The sequence below is a fragment of the Struthio camelus genome, chromosome 1 (genome assembly GCF_040807025.1).
Source record: "Struthio camelus isolate bStrCam1 chromosome 1, bStrCam1.hap1, whole genome shotgun sequence".
NCBI lineage: Eukaryota > Metazoa > Chordata > Aves > Struthioniformes > Struthionidae > Struthio > Struthio camelus.
Window position 1 is genome coordinate 88764790 of NC_090942.1, and position 15397 is coordinate 88780186.

At 43.7% G+C, this 15397-nt stretch overlaps 1 protein-coding gene across 21 annotated transcripts in view; it reads left to right on the forward strand.

Annotated features, from left to right (window-relative positions):
* Positions 1-6196: 6196 nt before the first annotated feature.
* Positions 6197-15397, forward strand: part of RIMKLB (ribosomal modification protein rimK like family member B) — a 61805-nt gene continuing 52604 nt past the window's right edge. For 5 of the 21 annotated variants that reach the window (XR_011143188.1, XM_068955606.1, XM_068955497.1 and 2 more), the window contains exons 1-3: positions 6243-6850; positions 7858-8387; positions 14789-15009. Coding sequence is in view for 16 of the 21 variants with exons in the window: in XM_009687188.2 (XP_009685483.1) it covers positions 14835-15009 (175 nt within the window). In the remaining 5 variants the exon portion in view is untranslated. Of the gene's footprint in view, positions 6990-7857; positions 8388-14788; positions 15010-15397 lie in introns of all 21 variants that reach the window. The other 16 variants (XR_011143190.1, XM_068955503.1, XM_068955605.1 and 13 more) reach the window with 14 other exon arrangements.

The following is a 15397-nucleotide window of genomic DNA, read 5'->3' on the forward strand; positions in this document are numbered from 1 at the left end:
ACTAAGCATAAGAAATAGATGGTCACACCCTTCCCAGGCCAATTAGTTAAGCTCTCGCCCCCTCCCTAAAGAAAGACTAATCTCCATTTCAAGGTGGGGAAGAAAAAGGCACGCTAAAGGAGGAGGGGGGAACCTCTCAATAGAGACAAATCAGCAGCACCTTTTCTACGAGGTCCTCCCAACCTCCTCCGCCAGCGCCTCTGTGCCGCGTAAGCATTTTCTGATCTAGGTTAGCGGTACTACTCGGCATGGCCTGCGCTCCAGGGAGAGGTGGAGGAGACCAGGAGGAGGGGGCGGCCAGCCAGGCGGGCGTTCAGCCATTCTGACTGCAGAGACCTTGCTGCTGGGGCCGGTTCCAGCCGGCTGGCACCGGGAGCCGGGCTGCGGCTCCGCCACCACTACTGCAGGGATGAGCGCGCGCACCTGGGAGGCGCCCGCCGCGCCGCGCCGCGCCGCGCCGCGCTCCCGAGCGGCCGCCTCGCCGTGCAGCATCGCCCCCCACCGTCGCGCTCCCTGCACGCGCTGCGCCTGGCAGCGGCTCTGCCCTGCGCGCGCACCCCGCAGGCGGGCGCGCGGCAGCGCAGCTCCGCGCGGTCGCCGGGAGGTAAGTAGGCGCGTGCGCGCTGCAGTGCGCGCAGCGGGATGGGCACTCGTCTGCTCCGCCGCGAGCGCCTGAAGCGCGTGCGCAGTCACGTGCCCGCTGGCTGGCACGGTGGTGTGGCGTGACCAGAGCTATGTACGTTAGTGGATCGCAGCGCATGCGGCTAAGCGCCTGCTCCTAGCTCTTCCTCTGCGACAGGGCTCCCCTTGTAGCTCCCTGTATCTAAACCTCATTTTTACTATGCCTAGTCCGTTGCGAGTCCTGCCTTCTAAAGGTCTTGCTGTTTTCTTGGTGGCTTGCTGTCCGTGCAGGAAGGTAGCTGTCTCCTCCTAATTCAGGCCTGATTTTGCAAGTGAACAGCCTGTAGATGGAAGTGGGTTTGTCTAATGCATGGGAAATGCTGTGTGAAGAGGAGTTCAGCACTAGTTGGTGCCACAACAAGATGTAGAGTTGTAAATGGTGAAAAGGAACATGGGAAGGCCTTGTGTGTGTCGATAGGGTTTATTCAAAGGTGGTGAGGAATTAGATGTGATGAAAAGTTTCAAGTTGGGTTACATGCATTACGGGCTTGTGTGGAAAATTTGGATATTATGTTTTGGAAGGGGGCTGTATGGTGACTAGTTTTGGTGTCTCAGAGGTACAAGCCTGGAGCAGCTTGCTGAGGAGACAGAGATATGCATGGTGCTGGGCTGAAATAGTTTTTGCGTTGAGACAGTGAAACTAGCAACTGCTTGCAGATCCCTTTAGCTGGGAGACCTTTGTGCTAGCAGTAATTTCTTCATTTTCTGCTACCTTATGGCAGTTTATTGAGAACCAGAATTAATACTGCAGTCAGAACTCATCCTCAGAAAAAGAAGATATGTGAAATTCAAGATGATCTTGCCCCATTTTGCATAGCCCTTGTTTTACTTTGGGTGAAACAAGAATGATATGGCCATTTCCACTGAAAACAATCAAGAACTAGTTTCCCGTCATGGGAGCATCTGTGTTAATATGTGAACCCAAGCATTTGTGAGTGAACAAGGGCTTTTACCTTCTGATATTTTTATTTATTATTCATTCATTCAAGTGAAAAGTGCAAACATCACTGGGTGATTTAGCTGACTAAATGAGTAGCTATTGCAGACACAGGCAGCACACAGGCTTAGGTCAATTGGTATAAATAATTAGGCTTAGCAACATTTGCAGGCAAGACTTTCCACCGTTTTTCTTGTCACAGCCTCATAACACCCAACAGAGATAGCTATGAAACTTTCTGAGGTGAATAATGGAATAACGTCCTGCAGAATGGAGGCTTCAACTAAACTGCTGTTTTCCATTTTTAGTGCATTTGGTGCCAAAAGATTTTTCATAGAATCAGCTGTGAAATCTGATTTTGCATACATTAAGGCTTTGGACCTGTCCTTATATTATGCATTTCAGAGCACATGGGAAAAATTGCCAAAAAAAAAAAGGTATCAAGAATGCTTAGCATTCAGAGGCATCCATTCTTCATTAATCAGATATTACAATTATTTCTTTCCTGAAGGGTAAAACTGGCTAGTCCTCCCAACAGTTGAAACGGAGGGCACTACTAACCCTTCTGCTTGCACTATCACTATTTCTTTTTTCCTGAGAATGGATTTGTAGGTAATGGGAAAGACTTCATCTTCAGTGGCAAAAAAAAATTCTTGCCTTATTCCAGAGGAGAAGTATAGCATCTGCATCCAACTCAGCTATACTGGTATTTTTTAAGAAGAATGCTAAAAAACTTTTCCAGTAGTGGGCATACCCTGAGCAACAGATTGATACTATCTCCTATTCTAACCATATAAGAAATAGCACTTCCAGGACTCTTTCCAAACTGACTTAGTTTCAAGATGATGGGAAATTGCTCTAGAGATACACTGTCTGACCTGCTCTTTCACTGACTCCAGCATTGTTCTCACTTCAATACTCCAAGTTTGTTTGTGCTCAAGTTCAACATAGTACAACACCAGCAGCCCAATAAACAGTAATAAAAGGAATCCAGGGCTCCATTTTGCATGCAAGAGAGCTGGAAAGGCAAACGGTAGCTGGTCAAATAGATTAAATTCTTACTGAGAATCATAAGACCCAGCTGGAAAATCCTAAACGGTTTGAGACAGATCAAATGTCTTATCTTCACTGTGCTCAGTCTCTTTCCTTGCACTTATGGAATGACTGCCTCTCAAATTTCTCCTAACTGAACTCATTTTTTGCATGGCCAAAAATCTACATTTCAGGATTTCCCAGCTGTAGAGTTCTCTTCTGTCCATAAACTGTTAACCATATTTGGGATGCAGAGGTACTTGCCTTGGAGCTTGTCTAATTATAGGAATAAAACAAAAAAAAATCTAGTATTATTACATTACTGTAGTTACAACTACATAAATCCTTAGGTGGACATTCTTTCCTCTTTGCTTCATACTGTTTTTAAAGCAGCACACAATAATCTAGAAAAACTCTTATTCTGAAATAACTTTGTCCACTAGCTGATGTATAACGGTTACACACATCTTCAGTGGAGTAGTGATACTGCACTAGTTTTCTGTTAGTACATTCCTTGTGTATACAAACCCTTGCGCCTCACAATCTGAAACTACACCTTTTAGAAGTGTGAACTTGATGCACATGTGTTTTCTTTTCCAGAAGGCTTAGAACTTAGTAATTTTGTCAAATTTTGTTGCTGTCAAAGTAACAAAAATACTATCCATCATTTTGGTGTGGTATGTTTGCATTTTTTATTTATTTATTTTTAATTTAGCTTCTTGAGACTTGCCTAAAATTATCTCTTGCTCTCAGGTTGTGACACTTTTGTACAGTGTCAGGCAGATGGGAACCTGGGAGCCAGAAGTGGTCTCTGGCTTGCAGCCACGGACTAATGAGAAGCCAGAAGTACTGGCAAGCAGCCTAAACAGACAGGAGAACAGTGCATCACATGGTGTCTAGGTAAATAAGCATTTTGGCCACTAACATCATCTGTGGGGTGACCTTTTCCATGGCATATTTATTAGGCAGAAGTTTTGAGAACTGCCTAAATCACATCTGAGGTTTGGGGAGCAAAACTAGGATGTTTGGGGAACCAAATGAATATGCATACACTCAGGAAAGTCAGGCTTAGAAATGCTCAGCAATGTTTGCATTGATGAATATTTTAACTATCAGCTGTAACTTTGCAGGAAGTATGCCAAAGTGGGAGCGTATTATATAGCAGGGTGATGTATCATAGTACAAATGAATAAACATTGCAGCAGATATTCACAGAATTTATAGCTCATTACTGTGGAAAACAATCCCATCAACTGGGTACTGCATAAAAGGTTTGGATGGCATATCTTTATCCTGCAGGTGGGGGTTTCACAGCTTGTCTAAAATGGCTCTGGGTGTGTCATGTGTAGATGAACTAAATGTGGGAGGCAAGGTGTATGTAGTGCCTGTCATTTGGGGGACAGTGACAATGGTTAGGATGGAACCGTCGCATACTTAAAAGGCAGAGGAAAGCAGGCTGAATTTGCTATATTCATGACAGGATTGGTGTATGGGAGTATCACATGTGAGCAAGTGGGTATGTCTCTTATTTGAAGGGAAAAGTTGGGAACGTAACACAAATTGTTGAGCAATATGTATGTTGTTTCCTCATGACACTCAGCGAGTGTGCTGTATCTAGAGGTTATGAACGTTGGTGAGTGAGAATTTTATACAAGACAGAATCAGGGCAGTAAGCTGAATATATTTGGTTTGTGTGGTGAGACCTGGTGAGGCCAAATCTAGAGTACAGTGTCCAGTTCTGGTCTCCCCAGTACAAGTGAGACAGACATGCTGGAGTAAGGCCGGCGAAGGGCCATGAAGACTAAAGGACTGGAGCATCTGTCAAATGAGAAGAGGCTGAGAGAGCTGGGATTGTTTCATGTAGAGGAAAAGGAGGCTTGGAGGTCATGTTTTAAAAATGTATGTAAATATCTGAAGGAAGGGTGTAAAGAAGATGGAGGCAGACTCTTCTCAGTGGTGCCCAGTGACAGGACAAGAGGCAGTGGGTACGAACTGAAATACAAGAAATTCCATTTAAACTTCTTACAGTGAGGGTGGTCAGACACTGAAACAGGTTGCCCAGAGAGGTTGTGAGGCTCTATCTTTGGAGATGCTGAAGACTCGGCTGGCGACATACTGAGCAACCTGCTGTAGCTGATCCTGCTTTGAGCTGGAGGACTGGACAGAGTGATTGCCAGAGCTCCTTTCCAACTTCATCTGTTCTGTGGTAAAGAACGGAATAAAGTACAGTGTGTTATGTATATGAATGGCAATTTATGTCCCAGTGTCTGTGGGGATTTTCAGCATGTGTTGCTTGGTAAGTAGTCATATTTTGAAAGTAAATTCAACCATACATGAAAGCCTAGGAAACAGGAAGGAGAAAAGGTTACTGATGCATCAGGTGTTTTGTGTCAAAAGTGCTTGACATGTATTTTAGGGCAATGTGCTGTGAACACTGAATATGCAGCAAATGTGATATGGTGAATAAAAAGGGTATGTCTTAGTGTGCGTGTGGAGGAAACTGTGTTAGGTATACCACAGACACTGATAAACAAGGTGTTAGTTGGTACACTGGCTGTATCATAATCATTTATTGCCAACCGTTATTATTTTAGACAAATGATAGCAGTGAAGGATGATGCAGCCCAGGCTATATATCGGGTATGTCAGACATGTGATGGTACATAGCAGGTGGTGTGTAGGCTGTGTCACACATTTATCTGTCACAGAAAGGACAAAGATGCTTGGCTTTGTGTGCCACATACCAACAGCCCCACAGGAGTGAGGTGTGTATCATAGGTTTTTGTCATGCCAGGCTGACTGGAAGGCTTGGCACATCTCGCTGTATAACTGCTGGTTGCCTGTACTGTGCTGCAGCTGATATTCCACAGCAATGGGATGGTGTCTCTACATACCTGCAGAGAGCAAGGGTCAGGAGGATCAGTGTGTGACACAAACAGCATGGCAAGTCTAAGCAGTATTTCATTTGGCTGCAAAAGCTGCCAGGTGTGTCATGGTCAGGCTACTGTTGCCTGAGTCATTTTTGTCTCAGGCCTGAATTTGGATTAATCACGAGGGGAGTTTGGTTTGACCAAATCACTGGTGTGGGTCAGATGGAGGAAGAGAGAGAGGATGTCAGCACACCTGACCAGAGAAGGTGCTGCTCTTGTTTTGAGAAGAGATTCTTGCATGTGTGTCATGAGTGATGTCATTATCAAGACTCGGGGGGGGGGGCACGGAGTGACTGCCAGACGACTAGGATTGGCCATGAATAACATGGCGCCAAGGCGTTTGAAGGAGAGAGCGCGGCGTGACGGTTACCCCCTTCCCGCCCCTTCCCCTCCGTCACCTTCGCGCCCTGCGGCACGCCGGCCGCTGTGAGGTACAGCGGGCTGAAGCGGGGTGGGAGGGGACAGCCGCGAGCGGGCGGCCCTACCAGCAGAGGCAGCGGCGGGGGGTCGCCTCTAGTGCGCGTGCGGAGGCGCACGCGGGAGCGCGCGGCCTTCCCCAGCTCCCGCCCCATCCCGAAGCGCAGCGCCCCGCCTCGCCCCTCCCCCCCCCCCCCCCACAGCAGTGTGTCGGCAGCGGTCGGCCGTTTGCGCGGTCGCCGTTTCAGTCGGGCGGCGGGAGCGAGCGCAGGAGGAGGTGGCAGCGTTGTGGCTGGAGCAGCGGCCGCGGGGGGCGGGGGTCTTAGTGCAGGGAACAGCCAGCCCAGGCTGTCTGCTCTCCGCAGCTGCAGGGAGGAGGGAGACCGAGGAAGGAAAAAGGAGGGGGCCGGGCAGGAGCGTAGCCTGCTCCCCTTTCGGACTGCGCCGCCGAGTGACTCCAACCCCCGGGAGAAGAGGGAGAAAGGGGCGAGTCTCCCCGAAGCCCTCTTCGCCCCGCTGCCTCCTTTCCTCTGCTCGGCCCCGCAGGCAGTGCTGGAGGGGGGCTTCGGCCGGTAGCGCAGCCGCCCGCGGGTCCCCTCAGGCTCGGGCTTGGCAGTAGCCGGGGTGGGTGAGATGTCGGGCTGAGCGGGTACGAGCCCGGGGGTGGGGTCCGCCGTGCCCGGGGGTGGGGGGGAACGTTGGGACCATCCCCTCAGCCGTCCCGCCCCGCGACCGCTGCCTCGCGTTGCGCCCATGGTGATTGCGCATCCCTGTACGCGGAGACGGGGCAGCGGTCGGACCTACCGGCGCCTCCCCACCCCGCAGGCGCGGGCAGGAGAGGCGAGGCACCCAGGTTTGTGATTCCTCAACCACCGGGGGCTCTTTTTGTGTCTACTCCTCCCCCTCCCGGGCTTGAAGGCTTCGGATGGCGATGCTTTGCCCTCGCCCAGAGCTTTCCGCTGTTGTATCGCGCTCTGTAGGTCGTGGTGTTTGTATGTATTCGAGGATATCGTTTATTTACGTCCCGCCATGGTATCTGTGTTAGCACGCCTTGTGCGTTGTTCATACGCGTTCGTGTGTGTAAACAGCCGCTGGAACGCAACGAAAAACTGCTCCCGTGCGCCTGAGTGTAAAAATCTGCGTTTGCTGGGAGCAGTTTTTCACGTGATTGAGGGGTGTGTGTGTGTGATTGGGTCTTAAAACGAAATCGTTACAACCAGGTTTCTTTCCTTCTTTTGTTTTCTAATGTTTTAAGAGATAATTGCGTATTACTGACTTCTTAAGATCTTACCATGGGCTCCGTTTTCAAATTGAGCAAATGGTACTCTTTAATCATTTAAACGAGCACCTCCTAGACATGCTATTTCTGTTTTTCGTCTTTATGTATAAACGACCCTTTTTTTTTTTTTTGTGAAGTGGGGTTTCATTCATATGAATATGCTTCTTACCTGAATCATACTTTTCTTCAGTCTCCTCACTTGAATTCTAAATGTTCTGAAGGAGAGGTTTTAAAGAAGCACACAAATAAATGCGAATACAGTTTTCTTCGATTTTAAAACCTAATTTCTTTTGTTCACTTGTGGTTACAGGCTTATCTTTCCTTTGAACACACATTTTTCCATAAATAAGTATGCTACTTGACTGTCTAGTTTCTCTCTTAAAAATGCGTTTCTATGGTAGTAAATTTCTATAAATTATTTAAGGTCACATTGTTCCCCTAATTGTGTTCATCTGCTCCTTTTCTTCTGATTTTGCTTGTTGTCTTGTCTATTAGCTTTTCTTTCTGCTGAAATGTAATTTATTAGGTATCTTTATGTGTTTGTTTATGTATAATATGGATATTTCTCTCTTTCTCCCTAGGTGTTGGTGACTTAAGACTCATTTAGGTATTTAGTTCTCAGGAAACAGAGACATGAGAGGCTTACTGGATTTACTCTATTTTCACTGAAAAGTACAGCTTTGCACTAGTATTTTTTTGCCTCCTTTCCATCCCTCCTCTCCAACAGGAGAGGATAATTTGGGTAATTATATTAGCCCTCACCTACTCCCCCTTTCCTCTATTCCACCCTCAGAAATCTACCCTGGTCCCTGAGGCATCAGCTAGAAATTGCTTGCGTAGTACCAGGAGAACGCTGTCCTCATCACCCCTTGCTTGATTTGGGGGCTTCAGTAGTACATTTCCATCCTTTGGAGTGCAGTGCAGGGAGGTGTCCAGAAGACACTATTGCTACCCTCTTTGGGTAGTAGAGGATCCTAGAAAGAGGGGTACATAGCAAGACGCGTGATCTCACTGAGGGAGCCAGATTGAAGCGGCGCTTACTCGGCACACTAAAAGAAGCACCCATCTTTGGCATCTTTTCATCTTCCAGTCCTTTCTCATCAAATTTCTGGTAAGTCACATCAGTCCATTCATTCAGTGCTTGGTTTCCCTTCCCCCATTCCAGGCACTAGGAGAGAGGCATGCAGAGAGACTGAGAGGAGGGTGGGGGAAGGGAGGAGGGAAAACTAGCTGTGTACATGCAAATCAGAAAAGAGAGGGGTGTATTATACCTCACTGGAGAGGAACCTGGGCAGAGATGGGATAACTGCTGAAGAAACTATGTTTTATTTGCACAGGAGTGCACACAGACAGAAGAGGGGTGAAAAACCTGGAAGCCTACTGTAGGAAAAAAAAAATTGTAAGATCAAAGTAGAAGGAGAGCTGGTGTTGACCACTATCAGCCTTGTGTGGCAGAGAGGGAAGAAAATAATAGATTCACTGAAGATCAGAAACTGGGATGTGTGAATGAGGAATGTTATCACCTACTTACAAGCATGAAGATGAGTAGAGACTGGGGGTGCGGATGTCTGCTTTTGAGAGGCAATTGTGCGGGAAGGATTGCTACTAGTATCTTCAACATTACTCAGTGCAAGGGTGGAAGACAGCAGATGAAAGCCATAGTAGGGAATGCAGTTGCCCATCTGTGGGAGTGTGGGGGGAGAATTGTTTTTGGAAAGAATGGTAGCAATTTCCTGCTTTACTATTATGCAGTCAGTTTAAGACACATTATACTTGAATATATTCCCTTTTTCTTTGACTGTTGCAGTCTCTACAAACCTCACAGGGAAAGGGAAGGGAGTTGAATACCATGCTGCACTTTAAAAAAGGCATGCTGGGATTCACCTGCCTGCAGTGACTTTAAATTCTAGAGTGCATGTACAGAGGGCAGATGATATGCAGCAGCACAGGACAGATTGCACTGCTATGTTATATAAAATATATTTAAATAAAGACTTTTATTTTTCAGAGGGTCTTTGTTCTTACCAGAGGTTCCCAACCAGTTATGGGACAGTTTTATGAAAATTACAACTTTAAAATTTTAGTTTCTGTTAGGAAAGAGATTTTTTTTTTTCTTGAGGTTGTCCCTCATCACCATGAAGTTGCAGTGTCAGGAATAAGTATTGATTTATGTTGAGTTTGATTTATGTTGAGTTTATTTTTCTAAAGCAATTTTAATAAATGGTTCAAGATATCAGTTTTTGTTATCTCTGCATGCCTCACCTTGGATTATACTCATAATTCATGAGATTTTAAGATTTTTCTTTAAGATTTTCTTTAAGATTTTCTTTAGATGATCATCATTCTGGTATCTGTGTGGGGAATACAGAATTAATTGTTCTTTATACTAAGAACAGTGCTGAACTGTTTTCAGATCTGTTCTCCCTACGACACAGGAAAGTGATGTTTCTGGGATGTTTCAGTTACTGCTCTATTCTCCTCACTAAAGTGAGGCAGAGACATTAATTCCTTGACAATGTATGATGGATCATATGCTGGACAGCACTTCATTAACTGTTTAACCAATCTGATCCCTAACATTGCCATTATAACTCAAATCTGCCTTGAGCTATCATCTTTATTGTAACTTATGAGCATGTTACAAATATGCTTAGATCTTCAGTATCTTGAGGTGTGGCCTCCAAAACAGCATTCTAGAAACTGCCATAATAGTAGAGACAATTGGTTGACCGGAAATATATACTCAGTTTTAAAACCTTAGCTAATTTATGATAAAAAGGAAAGCAAAATGCCGTTACCTTTTCCCAACCCCAGTAACAGTGTACTGAATTCAAGGCATATGCATTTTGTTAAGAATGATACATAAGGCTGCAGTTTTTTCATAGTGAGGTAGGTGTTTGGAAATATGTTTTTCTTAGTTCTCCATTTCCCATGGCGATCATGGCTTGCTACCCTTCTAGCTCTTTCCTACTCGCTCCCATGAGATTTTTATTATCATTACCTGAGCTGTAGAGATTAAACATTCCTAGAGGTATGCTAAACCTATGATTAGATTTTACCTCTCTACTAATTACTAAAATCCATGGAGTTATGTTAGCTGCACAGTGCTGTGACTGAAGCTGGTAGTCTGAGCCAAGGACTAAAAGAGGTGATCCTGGGAGGGGCTTGTTTAGGTAACTTGTTTCTCAGATCTCACTACAGGCAATAGGAGTGTGCTGCAATATCATGTCAAAAGTCAAACAGTTAAGATGGCTAGATCACATTGATTCCTAATGCTGCAAAACATCTGGAATATCATTTATCATTCCCATAGGGAAGAGACAGCCTAGTCTTTTCAATATACAAATTCATTGGGCAGTTGCATTTTGAATGGAAAGGATATGGATCTTTTAATGAATTAGATACATTTCAAGTCACGCATTTGTCAATAATACATAAATGGATTTGTATCTCATAATTGTTTTCTTTTTTCAGCTTAGGGGAAAATACATTATGATAAGGAAAGAAAGAGACTAATCCATCTTTCTCCCTGCTGTTGGGTGTTGTAGACAGAACAAGGAATAAATGGACAATGGACACCAGTCTCCCGTTCTTGGAGTCAAGTCTCTAAAACTCTCTCCATAGTGGAGAGAAGACCTTGTTTAAGGAAGTGGTCTTCAGATTTTGAGAACTGTCTAGACAGCTGATCGGATTGGCTGAATTCCCTGTTATATCCGTAAAATACATTCTGATACGATTGAAAGTAGAACAGTAGCATAGTGAATACTCTTGTTAGAACAGCTGCAAGAGGTGTATTGCAGCTTCAGGGCAGGCAGGAGGAAATACAAATGTATATAATGGGAGAGAGGAAGAAACTGCTGTGTGAATGCTGAAATGAAACCAGGCTTAGAAAGTGCAGTAATGCTACATTTTTAAAATTGAGGGTTCTATTTTTCTCTATAAATTGCTGATAAATTGTTCCACACAGCATCTTTCTGAAGCAGATGCAGCAATGACTGCTTGGCTAGTCTGACACAGTTCGACTTTTATTGTAGAGCTTTTGCTTTGACTCCACCCTTTTACATCTTCTGGTCCGTTTTATGCAGTTAAGTGTCTTTCCTTCTATTTTTTTTTTCTTTTTTGATTTCATAAGTCCTTGGCTTTTGAAAATACTGTACTCAAACTGATCGTAGTAGCTTTGAGTGAAAACTTGATTTTTAACTGCTTTCATTTTGAAGACATGTAATCATCTCCTGCTCTTTCCCTTTCCTTGTACATAGACACTTACTTCCCAGTCTATGTGAGCATCTGTTACAAAATATTTCATGCATGCCCAGCATTGTCTTAAACTGTGTCTCTTTTAGATTGCAATGGGTGGAGTTGCTTTTCGGGGAAAAATCTGGAAATAGCATCCAACTTGAAAGCTTAATGCTCTTGTGCATCTGACTGCAAGGCAGGCTTTCCTCCTACAGACCATTTTCTTGAGAATGTGGGAGGGATTGTTAAGATATTTGGGTTAATAGGGTAAATTGCAGGTTTTGTTCGGTGAGGCTCCTTACACAATCAAAATACGTATTAGAAGGAGAGATTGAAACTGACAAGTGAATCCTGTTTTTAGGAGCAGAATGCTGGGATGGTGGGGATACTTCTGGTGAAAAAAATGGGTAATGGGTAGCAGGTCAAGGGATCTGTAGTTAAGATTACTACTTTCTATTTCTATCTGTCAGGGACTTGTGCCTTGATCTAAAGTGAGTTTCATTATTTTTGTCTCCGGAATTGATGCTTCCTGCCTGCTTCATAATGAGGTGTGAGCCTTAGTATGTGCCACATCTATAAAATATTTAGAGGAAAGAAGGCAAAGTTTTAGGAGGCAGACCAATATGTATCTAAGGCATTTTTCGTATGCTCATTGGTTTAGTGTGCTAGTTGAGATACCTAGATGGCTCTTCCTGATGATGCTGTAGTTCCTTACAAAAATAGGAGAGGAAGAAAAAGGCTCTTGTGCGCTCTTTTTCCTGTGCACGCTCTCTTTCTTGCTCTTTCTCTCTCGCCCTCTCACAATCAGAGAGAGATGGCACAGTTGCTACACATTTAAGGGGGTGGAAGTGGGGCAATGTAGAAAAGAGATTTAAGAAAATCCCTACTGGCAAAGAAATCAAGAGTTGGTAGCAAGCAGAAATGGGGAGAAGGCTGGAGGAGAGAAAATACTTTTTCCTTTGTACTAGTATTAAAACCAGTACTGAGGGAAAAGGAGAAAAAAAAAAAAAAGGCTGAGAATCTGCAATGGCTTTTGATTGTCATAGTCTTGTGACCCCCCTGCCCACCCCCCCCCCCCCAAAAAAAAAAAAAGAAAGTACTCTTATCTAGGATATTCTTTATGCACTCAGTGTTCTATAGCTCTTTTTAATATGTAATAGACCAACCTTACTGTTAGGTAGGGCATGCTTTCCAAAGAAGAGACAGTAGGTGGTGCTGTTTGGTCTCCCCTGATGATTTATGCAACTAGCAGAATAAGGGTAAATTGACAAGAAGCCTTCTAGACTGTGCTGTGGCAGTGCCATTTTTGAATAATATAGCCTGTTGCAATTCTTAGCTAAGTGTATTGCCCCAGCAGGTTTTCTGTAAATGGCCAGGTAGAAAGATCCATTTTTGAGAATATGAGACCCAAAAGTGAAGCAGAATCTGGCAGTTGTCAGCCATTGAAGCCCAAGCCTTGTCCTGCCCTTTTCAGTTTCAGCTGCTTTGAAGGAAAAAAAGGGACTCTTAGGTACAAAGGATGTTCTTACAACCATCTCCCCCACCCCCTCATTTTTTTGCAAGGAGCAAACAGTCCTTATCCTGCTTTCCCTTGGGCATCTTGGCTGCTGTCATAGGCTGGACTGTGTCTGTGATTGCTTTTCCCCAGCTTCTGTTTTCATTTGCTGTTATGAAGAACTGTAGTGCCTGGCATTGTTGTTGCTCCTAATTACCAAAGCAGAGGAAACAAAGTCATAGATTCTTTAAGGTTTGCTTGCTACCATCAGAGTTCTCAATACCAGGAGTGAAAATGGCTGTTTAAAATTTTATCTTGTTGTTAGTTAATAAAAATCTTTATTGGTAGCAAAACCATTGTTTTTAATTACAAAAAATCCAGCTTATTCTTTTGGTTGTAGCAAAACAATCCTTTTACCCTGATACCTGCTGCGGAAATCTTAACCCAAAACAATAGAGAAAACTACAGAAATTCTTCTGAGCACAAAATGAAAGAACTTGTTACAGATCTATGGCCTAATCTGCACTTAGATTTTCTGTTGACACTGGATCCAGTCATTACAACTACCAGACAGAATTCCTGTTTCTATCCCAGAGTTCAATAATGCTTGAATCCCATGCAAATCATATTGGTGAAAATAATGATTTCTACCTATTTGTATTAATTTTAAGATTTTAAAATGAGTGGCAAACAGCTATGTTTTTCTCTGGAATTTTTGCCCCCTATACTGTGCTGCTTCCTGTTGTTACTTAAATGGAAATGATGACTGTATCTTTTTAGTCCATTAACATACCTGTAATTGTTTTGCAGCTTTTAAAATATGTTAGAATACAGTAAAAAATAGTCTGAGTTCTCTATATTCAAAGTAAGGGGAATAGTACCTTCCTGATTATCACTTTTAACACTGTAGACATTCTGTAATTTGAACTGAATTGTGTCTTTGATGTTGAGTCCATTGGTGCTGCTTCTGTGTAAAGGTGATTGGAGGTGAGGGGTTAGGAAGAGGGCTAATGCTGATATTCAAATCTTGATTCTGCTTTAGGCTATGTGCATTAATTTTGGGTATTCTTAACGTTACATTGATGCTCATTGTTCCACTGGTTTTGCATTAATATCTGTTAGGTAGTACTAAATATTTTTCACAAGTAGATGTTAAGCATTTGTCAGAGCAAATTACTGTCTTAGAAATTTCCCTGAAAGGATTTCATTTTAATGCTTTTAAAGCTCCCTCCCCCCGCCCCCAATTTTTCCTTCTTCTGGAGTGCTTGCTTAACGTAAAGAATTTGGCACAAGCTGTCTTTCATAGGTGGTAAAAAGGGAGATATCATGTCTGTCATAGGTGTTTTAGCAATATGTAGGGAGGGGCTGAGTCCTCCTCAAGTGCAAGGAAGTATCTCCATTCTGAAGCTAAAATTGTGGCCTTCAGAGATGGACATTGAGGGTCTTTTCAGTCCATGGCATGCTTCCTAGTACTGTCCAGATACGAGGTGATACTGCCAGTACCAATAGTTTCATCCAGTATGAATTTCTTTTAGATGAAACTAGAATAAGGACCAAAAACTGATTTTGAAGTTCAATAGGTAGCCACTGAATGTAAATGGATTTATTCTTGTTACTTACGCTATAGATAGGCATAGACATTGTTTTCCTACTTGGAGGCTTTAAGTTATACCCTATTGGAAAGGGCAGACTTGTGCAAAGGGAGTAGGACTCAAGACAGTGAGGAATATGAGGATAGGAGCCTTTGCACTCTAACAGTTCTCCTCTTCTCCACCATCTAGAAGCTCCACTGAAAGGAAACCTTGAAGGTTGCAAGACAGGACCAAGATGTGCAGTTCAGTTGCTCCCAGGCTGTGGTTCTTAACAGACCGTCGCATCAGAGAAGATTACCCTCAGCAGGAGATCATGAGAGCGCTGAAGGCCAAGTGCTGTGAAGAGGAGCTAGATTTCCGGGCCTTGGTGATGGATGAAGTGGTGCTGACCATTGAGGATGGAAATCTTGGTGAGGATGAGCTAAGGCTGGGAATTAGCTGAAAGAGTTCTTGTAAAAAGATTATAAAATGGAGCCTCACTACTCTTTGATACTGAATTCATGTGTGCCAGACAGCCATATCTAATCTGAATCATGTAAACATACATGATAATATGTTCTTTAGCATTTATCATGATCTAAGGAGGGTTACTTTAGTTTGCTGATTTCAGGATAAGGACTACAGGATCTCTGAGTTAGGAATAAATTACTTAGTTTCATTTTTGCGTGGAAACTTTAAGTTTATGGATCATATTTAAGAGTTTCAGGGATTTTTTAAAATTCTGTTTGTGTTCTGACCCAAGATAGCAAACGCATTTGAAATAAACTAAAAGGAATTTTCAGTGGACAGTACAATTTG